Here is a 15,552-nt window from a genome sequence, read left to right as displayed (position 1 = left end):
ATTAAGCGCTCTCCAAATGAAAGGGCACAGGCAATTATACAGCTATTTACCATCTTTTGGTGGTCTGGCTTTCTTGATCCAGTCTGTCAGGTGCCTGACAAAGTCAAAGAAGAAGTCCCCTTCAGGTACGCTGATGACCTGGAAGAAAACATGGCAGTGAACCAACGGCAAAGCGGCCTGCGATTCCACTTTCCAAGCGATTTCCACCTGCTGATTTGTGCTGGTTTTGGAAGGTGCTCAGGCTAGGGCTTTGGTGAGCCTGCGTGGAAAAAGCATTTCTACAGTGGAGGGGTAGCCAGCCACCAAGGATGCTGTGATACCTTGGGCTCGTGGATGGCCAACTGCAAGGATATTCTTGGTCAACCTTTTCAACTGCCCCATTTGCCCCAACCAGCCCCCTGAATTAAGCCTGGAGGAAGGAATGTCACCTGTTGGCTCTCTGGTGGCAATATCTCTGTAGAGTTAAAGCTATGGTTTTCCCAGTAGTGCTGTATGGAAGTGAGAGCTGGACCATAAAGAAGGCTGGTCGCCGAAGAATGGATTCTTTTGAATTATGGTGCTGGAGGAGACTCTTGAGAGTCCCATGTACTGCAAGAAGATCAAACCTCTCCATTCCTAAGGAGATCAGCCCTGAGTGCTCACTGGAAGGACAGATCGTGAAGCTGAGGCTCCAATACTTTGGCCACCTCATGAGAAGAGAAGTCTCCCTGGAAAAGACCCTGATGCTGGGAAAGATGGAGGGCACAAGGAGAAGGGGACGACAGAGGACGAGATGGTTGGACAGTGTTCTTGAAGCTACCAGCATGAGTTTGACCAAACTGCGGGAGGCAGTGGAGGACAGGAGTGCCTGGTGTGCTCTGGTCCATGGGGTCACAAAGAGTCGGACACGACTAAACAACAACAACATGGCACAATGGGGATTTGTATGATTCCAGCGGCGGAAGCTGTCCACAGTCCTCTGATATAACGCCAGATGAAGCCCTGGTTGTCCACTCACCTTGTCAGAGATTTTGACAAAGAGGCTGAAGCCCTCCGATGATTTAAGCAGCAGCCGGTTGGAGATGTTCTGGCAGAAGTCCTTGGCTTTCGTGCTCGATTCCACTTCAAACGCCTGCCAAAAAAAATGGAGCAGGAACTTGAGAAGGTTGTGGTGCTTAAGGCCTGAGACATTATTTCTTTATTTCATGTATCACTTAATGCCAACATCGTACTGTGGAGGGGGTTATTGTTTTCGTTTTCGCTACGGTCTGTGTTTTTATATCGTAAGCCGCCCTGTGATCCTTGGCTGAAGGGCGGTATAGAAATTGAATAAATGAAAATGAAAATGACACGGGCTTCCAAGTGGTTTGCATAGTATTAAAAGGAAATAAATAAATTTTTTTATTACATTTGTGTTCAGCCCTAAACCTGTAGACCTCAGGGTGGTTCACAATATATAACTGCAATTAAAAAAACACAAAGGAATACATGATAAAAATAAAAACTAAGACAACCCAATAGCCCCCCCCCAATGCAACAATGCAATATAAGCATCCCTCATTAAAACAATCCCATTAAAACAAGAAAATGGTCACCCAGTCCTACTTCCCATCTGTAGAAACCTAAACCCAGGATCTTCATTGACTGAAGATACTCTCAACAGGCCTGTTCCCAACCTACAGACTACAGCTTCTCCACAGGCTGTGGCCTTGCTTCTTTTGTCCAATCCCCCCCTCCCTCCTTTCCTTTCTGTCAGGGAACTGCCATCAGAGTGAAAGGCGAAGAAGAGGCTCCCCGATTCTGCAGGAGAAGGTACCAGCACTAGGGGGAGACACAGCTTGGTAGAGGAGGAAGGAAATCGGCGTAACACCAGGGATCAAGGAGGGTAAATGGGGGAAGCGGAGGGAGAGCTCCGGGATTCTTCCCTGGACGTCAGTGAGGAAAGCACTGGTCCTCCACTACCCACGCCCTCCCTGCGCAGAAGACTCCCGCGCAGTGAGAGGCAGAGACGACTGGGAGTCAAACAGCTTTTATGCTGGAAAAGGTTTAAGAAACGCCCACAGACAGATTCTGCTAGCGACTGAGGCAGCCACGCGGAGATGGGCTGTGCAGTAAGGACGGTTTAACCCAGGCAATTAAGCCCCCTACCGGGACAATTTACGCACGAGTAACTCAAACCCATTACACTTTCCTTTCCTTTTTTTGCTTTTACCTCATCTGTGTCATCTGGGAAGTACACTTTATGGAAAATCTGAGTTGTTTTGTGCTGAATTGCCTCGACTTCTACCAGATGGGGCGGGTACTTCCGAGATCCGTTCCTGAAAAACAAAACAAAACAAAAAACTTGCTACAGAGAACAGCTTGGGGGCACCTCTTTATTTATTTATTACAAATTACTTAATGTATTTAATATATCCTTTCTCTCAAGCTGGGGTTCAAGGCAGCTCCCAACGTTTAAAAACATCGCTGATGAAATACGAAGGAAGAAAAACAATCTACAGTCGTACCTTGGGAGTTGAATGGATTCCGTTCGACTTCCGAAACATTTGGAAACCAAAGTGCGGCTTCTGATTGGCTGCAGGAAACTCCTGCAGCCAATCGGAAGCTGCGGAAGCCCCATCGAATGCTCAGCTTCCATCGTTTCGATCGTTTGGGAGCCAAGGTGTTCGATATCCAAGGTATGACTGTAGTTGAAAACAACTCCAAAGAAGTTCCAACTAACATTTGTTTAAAAACCTGAAGTATTTTTGTTAGGGATTGTAGGAAAAAACCTGCCAAGGAAATTGAAAAATATATTTATGTATGTGACAATGGCGGCAAGAGTCTTAATAGCACAAGGATGGAAGAAGGAGGAAATCCCGACTAAAGAACTGTGGCAAGAGAAATTGATGGACTATGCAGAATTGGCAAAACTGACACACAAACTACATGACAGGGATAACTGTGACTTTAAAGATGAATGGGAACCCTTTACAAAGTATTTAAAGAAACAACAAAATGAACTGGACCTCCTTGACAGGTTTTGAATAAACATTCATAAACTTTTTATTGTTAACATTCAGATAGATAAATTAAGGATATGTACAGTTTTGTAACATGCAGAAAATAACATATGTTGATTGAAACCAGAGAGAGGAGCTGAGGGAAGTGTGAGGGGGGGAGGAGAAAATGCGGGGGGATTTAAGGATGATATGTTTTTTTGATACAATGTGATATAGGTAAAGGTAAAGGGACCCCTGACCATTAGGTCCAGTCGTGGACGACTCTGGGGTTGCAGTGCTCATCTCGCTTTATTGGCCGAGGGAGCCGGCATGACTAAGCTGCTTCTGGCGAACCAGAGCAGCGCACGGAAACGCCGTTTACCTTCCCACCGGAGCGGTACCTATTTATCTACTTGCACTTTAACGTGCTTTCGAACTGCTAGGTTAGCAGGAGCAGGGACCGAGCAACGGGAGCTCACCCCGTCGCGGGGATTTGAACCGCCGACCTTCTGATCAGCAAGTCCAAACGGAGCGATGGTTTAACCCACAGCGCCACCTGCGTCCCTTAATTTGGTGCATATGCCCCCCCCAAATGCTGGGAGTTCCTGTTTGTTAAGGGTGCTGGGAGACAGCAATAGGGGTGCACAGCAGGCCAGGAGAAGGAGTTTTCTGTTCATATAAAAGAAAGAAAACAACTCCAAAGAAGATCACAGGGTCTGGGCTGGTTCGTAAGGGGAGAAGCGGCTCTTGGGGTATTGCGGTCCCAGTCCTTTTGCGTGCAAAACAGCTGCTCTACCCATGAGGTGACAGTCCCTTCCCAGCAGCTTACCTGAGTGCTTTCTGCAGCCTCTGAATGCAGTCCGTGGCAAGCAGGTGATGCTTCCGAGACTGAACAAACCGCTGGACATGGGGCAGGAGAACGTTACTGGGGGGGAAGAGACCCGTGCAAAGCCAAAGCAGCTCCCAGCCTCTCTCTTCGCTGTACCTTTCCAGCAAGAAAACAAGAGAACATGGTGAAGAAAACACACACTGAAAGCTCATTTGTTTTCTCATTTTAAAAAAGAAAGAAATCTAAATCAATCAATCGAAAACATTCTTTGGTTTTCATTTGTCAAATTTGTACTGCAGCCACCGGGAGCAGTTGTTCCTCCATATTTTTGTCGTCTGCTATGGACTGGTATCATACCTAAACTTTTTTGGATCCTTAGCTTAATAAAACATTTTTGTCAGCTGTTTCTACACCTTCTCCATTATTGGGTTTCCCCTTCTTTCTGCACATTTACAAACAGCACTGGGACTAAGTTTATAGTCGAGTTTTGTTATGCGCATCGTATTTGTTACTGTGTATTTTTCGCAGATCTGAAAAAGTTCATTCAAACTAACAAAGTACCAGGAGATCAATAAAGAACAGAGAAGCTTATTTCTGTTAGGTTTGATTTTGTGGCCTGTGCCAATATCCAATAACACAGTCAGTCTCCGCCATCAAACACATCTCCCTTTTATGTACCCATTTCCTGAACCTGCAATATAAAAGAATTCTTTTTTTGTTGTGCTTAAATTCTACGATCCTTGAAGATTGCTTGCCCAGTATCTTCATTTGCATTTATCCCCCTGCCATAATAGGGTATGATTTATTTATTTTTAAAAAACACCTTGGTTATGCCAATTATTATTAAGTAATTGATTTGATATTTAGGATTTATCAAAGCTCAACAAAAAACTGTAGCAAAGAAAGAAATGAAAAATGAACTGCACATAAAATCCCACTTGCACCTGCAAGGACATTCCTGGCTGATTCTCAGGTGGGGCAGAGCTGCTACACACTGGCAGTGAATCTTTCTCTGTCCACAGAAAGTTCCACTGCAAACGTTATTCCCGTGGAGAGACGCAGAACCTCTTACTTAATGTGGTTGTCAGTTAGCTGCTTCAGGACTTGCGAGTAAATCTCATCTTTGAGTGGTTCGGCTTTCAAGGCGCCTTCAAATATTTGGTCTGTTAGCTCGTTCACCGAGCGGGTTCTTTTCGAAGGGTAGTCGCCCATGTACTTCAGGATGGGTGCACAGGAAAGGTTAAGGGTACAACAACCGGAACAGGCAGGAAATAATAAGGGAGCATTCCTACATCGCTTTTCTTGCGAATATTCAAGACGGCTTCAAAATCAAATTGAAACAATAGTCGTACCTTGGTTTTCGAACAGCTTAGTTCTCGAACGTTTTGGCTCTCGAACGCCGTAAACCCGGAAGTGACTGTTCTGGTTTGCGAACTATCTTTGGAAGCCGAACGTCCGGCGGGGACCCCTGTGAAGAGGCTGCATCCTAATTTTAATCTTGTTTTTTAAAGTGTATTTTAATCAACTTGTTTTTATTAGTGGTTGTTACCCGCCCTGAGCCCGGTCTTAGCTGGGGAGGGCGGGGTATATATAAAATTTATTATTATTATTATTATTATTATTATTAGTCACGGTTAAAAATTGGCCGCTGTTTCTTTAATGCTTAAAAAGCTGGGTCAGCATGAGTCAGCAGCCTGCACCAGGTTGTATATAGAGAGTGAGAAATGTTAGTTTGTTGGGTTGGCTGATTGGTTTGTTAGTGAAAGCTGGTTGTGTTGATGTGTGTACAGTTGGTCAGTCGCTTTTGCAGAAAGACTTTTAAGAATAAAAGCAGAAAGTACTCTGCAAGGATACTCTTCTTGCGGACTCTTTTGTGCTGACAAGGATCTGAGGACCAGGCTGAGGCGACAAAGGGAGGTCAGAACCCTTTCTCTTTTTTTTACAAACACTGACATCATCATCATCATTATTATTATGGGAGTCATTTTGGACTCACAGCTGTCCATGGAGGAGCAGGTCAATTCTGTATCCAGGGCAGCTGTCTACCAGCTCCACCTGGTACACAGGCTGAGACCCTACCTGCCCACGGACTGTCTCGCCAGAGTGGTGCATGCTCTGGTTATCTCCCGCTTGGACTACTGCAATGCGCTCTATGTGGGGCTACCTTTGAAGGTGACCTGGAAACTACAACTAATCCAGAATGCGGCAGCTAGACCGGTGACTGGGAGCGGCCCCCAAGACCACATAACACTGGTCTTGAAAGACCTACATTGGCTCCCAGTACGTTTCCGAGCACAATTCAAAGTGTTGGTGTTGACCTTTAAAGCCCTAAACGGCCTTGGCCCAGTAGACCTGAAGGAGCGTCTCCACCCCCATCGTTCTGCCCAGACGCTGAGGTCCAGCGCCGAGGGCCTTCGGCGGTTCCCTCATTGTGAGAAGCAAAGCTACAGGGAACCAGACAGAGGGCCTTCTCAGTAGTGGCACCCGCCCTGTGGAACCCATCAGATGTCAAAGCGATAAAAAACTACCTGACATTCAGAAGACATCTTAAGGCAGCCCTGTTCAGGGAAGTTTTTAATGTGTGACATCTTAGTGTATTTTTGGTCTCTGTGGAAGCCACCCAGAGTGGCTGGGGAAACCCAGCCAGATGGGAGGGGTACAAATAATAAATGTATTATTATTATTATTATTATTATTATTATTATTATTATTAATCTCTTATCTACTGCCGTGGGGGGGTGGGGAGCCAATTGCCCGAAGCCTGTCACCAGTTTGTCTTTCAGACTCTGCCAGACAGGCAAAATGAGACCACTGGATTGTGGCCAAATTCAGGAACGGGATGGCCAATGCTGTCCACTTCTCTCTCTGTGGCCTCATTCATGCCCATTGACTCAGCAGGGGCACAGCACTTGGAAGGATATCAATGAAGGCCATGCAGGCTTCTTGCGACAGCTCCTCGCTTCCCAGGACCTTCTTCAGTAAAGGCTGCTTGATGGGCTCCCGCGTGTAGGACCACATCTTGTCTTTCCCTCGGTTCTTGGTGATCATGACTCTGCTGAGCGTGTGCTTGGGAGGAGGCCTGTGGGGAAGAAGACAAGGCAGTGAGGATCTCTCCCCTGCTTGCTGCTTTAACTTCCAGTTCTGTTAAGCATTGTTGGCAGGGACATCTCCAAGGCCTTTAGGGAGGTATTCTTCTATGCAACGGCCGCAGCTCGGACTTTGGTGGCCAAGGGGTGGAAGGAACAAGAAGCCCCAACAATAACGGATTGGCATTACAAGCTACAAGAATTTGCTGAAATGGCGCAGTTAACAAATACCCTGAGACGCAATTCGAAACAAAAAATTATGGGAAAATGGGATAGATTTAAAACGTATGTTCAAAAATACATTAAAGGTTCGCTATCTATGCTAGCGTTCAATTGAGTTGGAGTAAGACTGCATTGAGAAACAAGACTAAGAGCACATATTGATATAGGAATGTATTAGATAATATGTAAAGAAATATACAATAATAAGAGTACATTCATTTGTAAAAAAAGAATATACAACAGGAAAGACAGGAAGTCTAGGGTGTTGGTAAGTATATGATTTTTTTGGGGAAATTGTTTTTGTTTTTTCTCTTCTTTCTTTTCTTTTTTTCTTTTGTTTCATTTTCTTTCAAGGTATATAAAATTTGTATATAATTTTTGTATGCATGTTGGAAATTACATTATAGTAAGTCCTGTAATGTAATATGTCAATGTTTACTGATGTAATGTAAGAATGTTAACAAATAAATAAAATGCAAATTCAAAAAAACCAAACAAAAAAAAAACCTTCCGGTTCACATCACAGTGCAACCTCCATAAAGCTCTCAGCTCCCTTTTTGCTTTGGTCCTTCTCGTTTTCTGCTGAGTTGAAGGAGGGCCATTTGCCATCTCCCACAGAGCCCCCTTCCTTTTCTCTCCTTACACCTCACCAGGAGGTTAGCCCGGCTATTCCAAAAATTAGAAGCCTTGAAAAGATGTCAACATTTGCTGGATCCGGGGATTAAAGAGGTCTGGAAGGTCATGGACTACATGGAATTGGCAGCGATGACTGGCAGAATCCGTGACCAGGGAGAAGAGTCGGTGGAGGAAGACTGGAAGAAATTTAAAGATTGCCTGCAGAAGCACTGTAAAATTAAGGAATGTTGAAATGACGTTTGATTGAAAATAAGTGGTATTGGTAAAGAGATGCTTAAGAAAATGTAAGTAGGGATTGATAATTGGAAATGGATATTTATAATAATAGGTTAATATATGGAGTAAGGATAAATGTTAGAGGGTAAGGATTTGCTGGCTTGTAGGCTGCCGCGCATGCGCTGAAGAGGCGGCTTTCTTGTGTCCCCCCCAAAAAAGCGAGAATAAAAGGTGAAGGCTGGCGGCTGGCGGCGGCTACATGGGCCACATGACAAGGACTGGTGGGCCGGATTCGGCCCACGGGCCTTGTGTTTGACACCCGTGTGTTAGAGGAAGTGATATGAAACTCCAACTTTCTGCCTCAATTAGAAGCATCCAGTTTAGAACAACAAATGAAACCAACATTTTTTAAAAAAACAAAAACACCCCTCAACACACACAATTAACAGGCAAACCATCAGGCAAATGCTGACTGTCAATGGAGGAGGAATGTCTAGAAGACACAGATAGATTTCTCCTCTATAGTTTTGTCCAATACTCTTTCAAAGCCGTCCAAGTCGGTGGCCCTCTCTGTCTCTGATGGAAACTAATTCCATAGATGTGATGTGACAAACTTTCCCTTGCATGTCCTAAATCAGGGGTCAGCAAACGTCTTCAGTAGGGGGCCAGTCCACTGTCCCTCAGACCTTGTGGGGGGCCGGATTATATTTTGGAAAAAATAATAATGCCCTAAATCTTCCAAAATTCAGCTTCGTTGGGGTCAAACGGGTTCTAGCATCGTGAGAAACAAAGGAAAACTTCTCCCTGCCTGCTTTTCTCCAGCACAGAAAGGGATCTAGCTGCAATTTCAAGAGACCGGCAGACTTCTCTGCTCCCGTTTTTTAAAACGCTTACCTAAAATAATCGTAGGAGAATTCTTCCAGGGTATATGGCTTCACTCTTTCTTCGCTGTCCGACATCACCAACTGAGCTGTCCTTATGACATCCTGCCTCTGGTCTGGCGTCATGGTAACCAAGGCCTGGAGAAACGTCCACCATTAATTATGGCACAGAATAACAATGAAATGCCATTAATATGGCATGGAGCAGTGGCTCTCAAAGGAGCGGCATGCCACACCGGTATGGCAGAAGAGAATGGAAAGTGTGGCAGGAAGATTCAAGGATAATCAATCAAAGAAACAGTTAAACCTTTCAGCGTAGTATAGAATCAAAATGTTTTTCCAAGCTGACAACATATGTATGTCTGCAGCTCAGACACCACTTTTGAACTTACATTTTGTACTTTTGTAACTTAGCTAGTAGTTCTAAACCTTCCTTTTGCTACTTTAATTGCTGCTTGGAGACTGGGTTATGTAAGTAAATACTACTTTTATTTCTTCACAAAACAACATGTGTGTGATTGTTCTCTCTCTCTGTGTATTCTGTTTTACAATTTAGAGTACTCATTTAAGCAACCTTAAAATATCAATGACTTCACTTCTTCTCTTTCCATGGTTCATTTTGCATAACGTAAATCCCTGCATATTTTACATAAACTAACCCATTCCGTATTCCATTATTACATCCATCAATACTTACTTACACTGTTGAATTTATCTTAATGCTGCCAATGTTTTCAAGTGTACCCAATGTTCCCCCATATTTTCAATAAAAAATTTCCAATCTTCTTTTCTCTTATTCTATATGTTATATCTGCAAGCTGCATATATTCTATCAGTTTAAAGAAGAATGGTAACTGTGATTGCTGTTTTTAACCACTGTTCCTGCAGCTTACCACAATCTCCATAGGAGGCATGGTGACCGTGGGCAGGACGTAAACAGAATCTGTCGGGAAGTCCCCTTTCTGTTTCGTCCTCTCATTGATCCCATTAGCCCAGCCGGAATTCATCACGTTCTCTCCTGTGTCCTGATCCAGAATGATCAAGTCTCCTTTGAGGAAGCTGAGGAACCCCGATTCTTCACCCGCTGTGGGAGACAGAAACAGCCATTCATCTTAGTTATTCATCCTGTCCAATCCCCCCCCCCAATCCAGGATTCTCAGGTAAGACATTGCCCAGTGGGGACTGTCGTCCGACAACAACTGGAGGGCGCAAGTTTCGCGAAAGCTGTTCTAGGGTACACACACAGGCCAAACACAATTTTTGTGTGTGCTTTTAATTTAGAAGATGCGCTCTCCATGGGGCTACCTTTGAAGGCTGACCCAGATACTACAACTAATCCAGAATGTGGCAGCTAGACTGATGACTGGGAGCGGCCACCGAGACCATATAACACCTTGGCTCCCAGTACGTTTCCGAGCACAATTCAAAGTGTTGGTGCTGACCTTGAAAGCCCTAAACGGCCTTGGCCCAGTATACCTGAAGGGGCGTCTCCACCCCCATCGTTCAGCCTGGACACTGAGATCCAGCGCCGAGGGCCTTCTGGGGGTTCCCTCATTGCAAGAAGTGAGGTTACAGGGAACCAGACAGAGGGCCTTCTTGGTAGTGGCACCCTCTCTTCAGATGTGAAGGAAATAAGCAGCTATCTTCTCTTTAAAAGACATCTGAAGGCAGCCCTCTTTAGGGAAGTTTTTAATATTTAATGCTGTATTGTTTTTAACACTTGATTGGAAGCCACTCAGAGTGGCTCAGCCAGATGGGCGGGGTATAAATAATAAATTATTATTATTATTATAAACCAACGGAACTGTGTTCTAATTCACAAGCAAGCTCAGGGGTATCCGTTCAGATCAGTCCGCTATGAAAAGTGACCCAGACAATATCATCCCCCTTGATAGTGTTTGAAGGATTGAACCCTGATATTTCCCTAGGTACATTTTGTTCAGCTCAGTTTCCTTACTAGGATTTGGGTTGTCCTGGAGCGTGACCACAAACTTCGACCTCTTCCTCAGCCCTTCTAGGAATATGACCACCAGACCTCGGATGTCCTCTGCGTTGTTGGACGTGAAGGTGTATTCGTCTCCCTTGATTGTGGCCAAGGTGAAGCTCTGTCCCTGAAGCTTCCCACCTCTAGAATAGAAATACTTTATTGTCACAGTACCACTGTACCAGTGAGATTAAATGGGCCTCCCCCAATCTCTCAGTCCTTGTTACACTCTGTGCTGTCGTATGATTACCAACCCCGAACGTCAGCTGCAATGTTGCTGTCTTCCATTAAGCAGCCTCACGGCCCACAGGTAGAAACTATTCTTTAACCTGTTGGTGTGGCTTACCATGCTTCTATATCTCCTGCCTGAGGGCCCCTTTTGCCAGTATATACATTTTATGGACACCATCCCTTTGGACATACCCTTACCCATAAAAGGTAAAAAGGGTAAAGGTAAAGGACCCCTGGACAGATAAGTCCAGTCAAACGCGACTATGGGGTGCAGCGCTCATCTCGCTTTCAGGCCGAGGGAGCTGGCGTTTGTCCACAGACAGCTTTCTGGGTCATATGGATAGCATGACTAAACCACTTCTGGTTCAATGGGACACTGCGACGGAAACCAGAGCGCACGGAAACGCCGTTTACCTTCCCGCCGCAGTGGTACCTATTTATCTACTTGCACTGCTGTGCTTTCAAACTACTAGGTTGGCAGGAGCTGAGAGAGAGCAATGGGAGCTCACCCCATTGCAGGGATTCGAACCCCCAACCTTCTGATCGGCAAGCCCAAGAGGCTCAGTAGTTTAGACCACAGCGCCACCTGCGTCCCAACCCATACCTGTATCAGCATACCTGTTGAAGAGGAAAGGGTCATAGAGACCTTTTCCTGTCCCTTTGCTTCCACGGAGAAAGTGGCTGAAATGAGTCTTTGAGATTGGGGGCGGGGCATGTTACAGAGGATTACCACTTTCCCCAAAGACCAGAGGACTGAACACTTCAGCACATTGCTTGGCTGCGTGCAAATGGACTTACTGATTAGTTAGCATTTTGCCACCTTACCTGCTGCTGGAGACGGCGGTGATCTCTGGGAACGAAAGTTCCAGAAGGACCTGCTCTTGTTCATCCACAAAGTACACTCCTGTCCAGTTCACAGCTACAATGACGTCGTTTTTGGGAAGGCTGGGACCTGGGTTTGAAAAGATATGCAATAAGATGTGACTCCATCAGGCTTCAGAATAGAGAAGGGAAGCAGGGCTATTCCATCGGGAATTTTAAGAGAGCAGCTGCCTCTGCTGCTTCCCCAGTGATTACCGAATAGCAGCTGTTTCACCAGCCTCCTTGAACTGTTCCCAGCTGGTAATGAAGGGGGAAGGAGTGCAGTCAGTCTGAAACGGGACCCAAAATCCTCATTTTTCCTTCTCCAAGGGTGCATTTCTAAAATGCATTAACTTGAGCTTTTGAGTCAATGTATAAACAGAAAGCCAGCTGTATAAACAAGTGCTCAAAGCCCTCTCCTTTATCAGTCTGTGACGGCAATGGATGACCTTGCCAGTTCCGTGGAGCAGGGATCTTATCTTATCTTATCTGACCACAAAAAGATGCACAGATCTTGTCAAGTCTGACAAGAGACCCGGGAAAGGGGGCCAGGAGTGTTCTCAGAGTTGGTGACCTCCTGCCTCAAGATAAGACTATAGGAACAGGAACAACATTTTATGGTCAAGAGTACCAGAACAGTAATATCTGTTTACGGTCATGGATGTCAACTTGCGTGTATGAGCTGACGTGGTTGGATTCCTGGGGAAGGAGGGAGAGGGTTCCTGGAGGATATATATACTGCATGAAATTTCTCATTTCTTTGGACTTGCTGTGGATTGACCACATAAGTGCCTTCTGCTATCCGGAGAGCAGAATAAACTCTTTCTCTGAAACAACCACGGTGTCATTTGACTTCCTTTCTCCCTCCCGGGAGCAACGCAGGCCCCACCAGTCAGTAAGGTCTAATAAGGCTACAGTCCTTATAAAAGAACGGTAACTAAAACTTAAGAAGTAAGCTTGCCGATAGATTGCCATTTTTCACCACCAACGCCTATAGTTATGAGCGGTGCAGCCTACCATGAGGTCTAGTTTCTTGGGGTTACCTGAGAACTTGAATGCTTCGTAGAATCTGGAGAACAGCAAAGGCCACTTGAAGCGGGCAAAATCCACCACGTCTTCCTTGACTTTCTTGGGATCCGTTCGCTTCTGGGTATAGATTCCCTGTAGGAAAGAGAAAAAAACAAAACACCAAGTTGATAAACCTCAGTGAACATCTTGTAGGGTTTTGGGTGGATCAAGAAGCACTGAGAAATCTCAAAAATATATTCAGCAGTTGTACTCTTGCCACACTACAAAGATACAGTGGTACCTCTGGTTGCGGACAGGATCCGTTCCGGAGCTCCGGTCGGATCCCGAGGTTTCTGTAACGGGAAGGACTGCTTCTGCACATGTGCGCGGTGCGGTAGAATGCTTCTGCGCATGCGCACATGGCGAAACCCGGAAAAATACTTCTGGGTTTGCTGTGTACGTATCCCAAAGGATACGTAACCAGAGGTGAATGGAAGTAGAGGTCCCACTGTACTTAGATCACAATCCTATATCCCAGGAATGGGGAACCAGTGGCTGTTGCTGGACTACAATTCCAATCATCCCCTGACCATTGACTATTCTGGTTGGGGTTGATGGGAGCTGTAGTTAAACAACAACTGGGTTGTTGCATGTTCCCCAACCTAGATAGTTAGATAGATAGAGTTGTTGTTCGCATGTGTGTGTCTCAAGAGACAATGGAATGCACCTCTGGGAACGAAGTCAAACCACTGGAGAATCACAGCGCCTGCTGTGGCTGTAGAGATCAGGAACTCGTAACTGCTGCCTCCTGAATTAGCATCACTGAAGCGGCCTCCCCGGGGTGCAAGCCTGGGCATTGTGTCTGGAGGTCCTGGGCTGCCCAGATGACTAGACCTCCCTCTCGACCTCACTGATGTGGTCCAAAGGAAGGAGGCGTATCAGGCGCCATCCAACCGCCTTAGGGACCCCACTCTGGTTTTTTGTATGGTTGACTCCTTAGCCTTTTCTTCTCCCAACGATGTCCTGCAAGGCAGGAGGATATATCACATCTGGGAATAAATCCCATTAAACTCAGTGGGACTCACTTCTCAGTAGACATGCATCGGATTGCTCTATTAAGTGTGTAAAGAGATTTAAAAAAAAACAATGAAAGGAAAACAACTCATTATTAACTCAAGAATAATCTGTAATCTGTAATTCTTTCTTCCCCTTTGTTCAGAATTGTCCCCTCCAGCTTCTCCCAACCTGGTGCCTTCCATATTTTCGGACTGCGACTCCCATAATTCCTGACTATTGCCCCTGCTGCCTGGGGCTGATGGGAGTTGTAGTCCAAAATACTTGGAGGGCACCAAGGTTGGGGAGCAGGTGCTTGCTCGACGCGTGGCAGCTCCTGTCAAAAGATCTTTCGCATCATCTGCTGTCTGGATAAAAGAAAACCTCTGGATTTAAGCTTGGATTCTATATTTGCAAAGCATGTGTTTAAAGCTGTAGGGCAATTTGGTGCATAAAAAGGTGAATGTAGGTGGCACTGTGGGTTCGGGTGGCGCTGTGGGTTAAACCACAGAGCCTAGGACTTGCCGATCAGAAGGTCGGTGGTTCGAATCCCCGTGACGGGGTGAGCTCCCGTTGCTCGGTCCCTGCTCCTGCCAACCTAGCAGTTCAAAAGCACGTCAAAGTGCAAGTAGATAAATAGGTACCGCTCCGGCGGGAAGGTAAACAGCATTTCCGTGCACTGCTCTGGTTCTCCAGAAGCAGCTTAGTCATGCTGGCCACATGACCCGGAAGCTGTACGCCGGCTCCCTCTGCCTATAAAGCGAGATGAGCGCTGCAACCCCAGAGTCGGCCACAACTGGACCTAATGGTCAGGGGTCCCTTTGCCTTTACCTTAAAGGGACCCCTGACCATTAAGTCCAGTCGTGAACAACTCTGAGGTTGCAGCACTCATCTCGCTTTATTGGCAGAGGGAGCCGGCGTTTGTCCACTTCCGCAGACAGTTTTCCAGGGTCATGCGGCCAGCATGACTAAGCCGCTTCTGGTGAAGCCAGAGCAGTGCACAGAAATGCCGTTTACCTTCCCGCCAGAGCAGTACTTATTTATCTACTTGCATTGGTGTGCTTTCGAACTGCTAGGTTGGCAGGAGCAGGGACCGAGCAACGGGAGCTCACCCCGTCGCAGGGATTCGAACCGCCGACCTCCCGATTGGCAAGTCCAAATGGCACAATTGTTTAACCCACAGCGCCACCGGAGTCCCTTAATTTGGTGCATATGCCCCCCTCCCAAATCCTGGGAGTTCTAGTTTGTTAAGGGCGCTGGGAGACGGCAATAGGGGTGCACAGCAGGCCAGGAGAAGGATAAAGGATGGATGCAAATTTCAAATTAGGACGCCGCCACTTAAAATGAATGCTTTTTCCTAAACTCCGGCAGCCTCGGCGCAAGAGGAGCACTCAGCAACGTGCCTTTTTGTGGGCAGCTATGATGAACTGGGCCCACTTCTCGATGGTTTTCGACGGCGTGATCTCTCTGTCGGGGATGTAGGAGGGGATCAGGTTCATGAGCCGCTCCAAGACCATTTCCGACCCGTAATCCACGTAATACTGCTGGGAAGCCAGCTCTGCCAGGTCTTCTTCCTGTGGGGAAA

General features: G+C 46.1%; 1 protein-coding gene across 4 annotated transcripts in view; it reads right to left on the bottom strand.

Annotated features, from left to right (window-relative positions):
* MYO7A (myosin VIIA) overlaps positions 1–15,552 on the bottom strand; it is a 175,240-nt gene that overhangs the window by 12,618 nt on the left and 147,070 nt on the right. For 3 of the 4 annotated variants that reach the window (XM_082218967.1, XM_082218968.1, XM_082218969.1), the window contains 7 exons: positions 15,371–15,541; positions 12,950–13,067; positions 11,871–11,997; positions 10,788–10,957; positions 9,724–9,914; positions 8,844–8,968; positions 6,517–6,868 (listed from right to left, as the gene is read on the bottom strand). In XM_082218967.1, coding sequence (XP_082075093.1) covers positions 6,667–6,868; positions 8,844–8,968; positions 9,724–9,914; positions 10,788–10,957; positions 11,871–11,997; positions 12,950–13,067; positions 15,371–15,541 — 1,104 coding nt within the window. In that variant the 3' untranslated portion in view covers positions 6,517–6,666. Of the gene's footprint in view, positions 1–50; positions 139–997; positions 1,112–2,191; positions 2,298–3,789; positions 3,946–4,861; positions 5,005–6,516; positions 6,869–8,843; positions 8,969–9,723; positions 9,915–10,787; positions 10,958–11,870; positions 11,998–12,949; positions 13,068–15,370; positions 15,542–15,552 lie in introns of those variants that run through there. The other variant, XM_082218970.1, reaches the window with a different exon arrangement.

This window comes from Podarcis vaucheri, assembly GCF_965113315.1.
Source record: "Podarcis vaucheri genome assembly, chromosome: 4".
NCBI classification, from domain to species: Eukaryota; Metazoa; Chordata; class Lepidosauria; order Squamata; family Lacertidae; genus Podarcis; species Podarcis vaucheri.
Note: the sequence above shows the minus strand (reverse complement) of the source record. Positions and strands in the feature narration are given on the sequence as shown.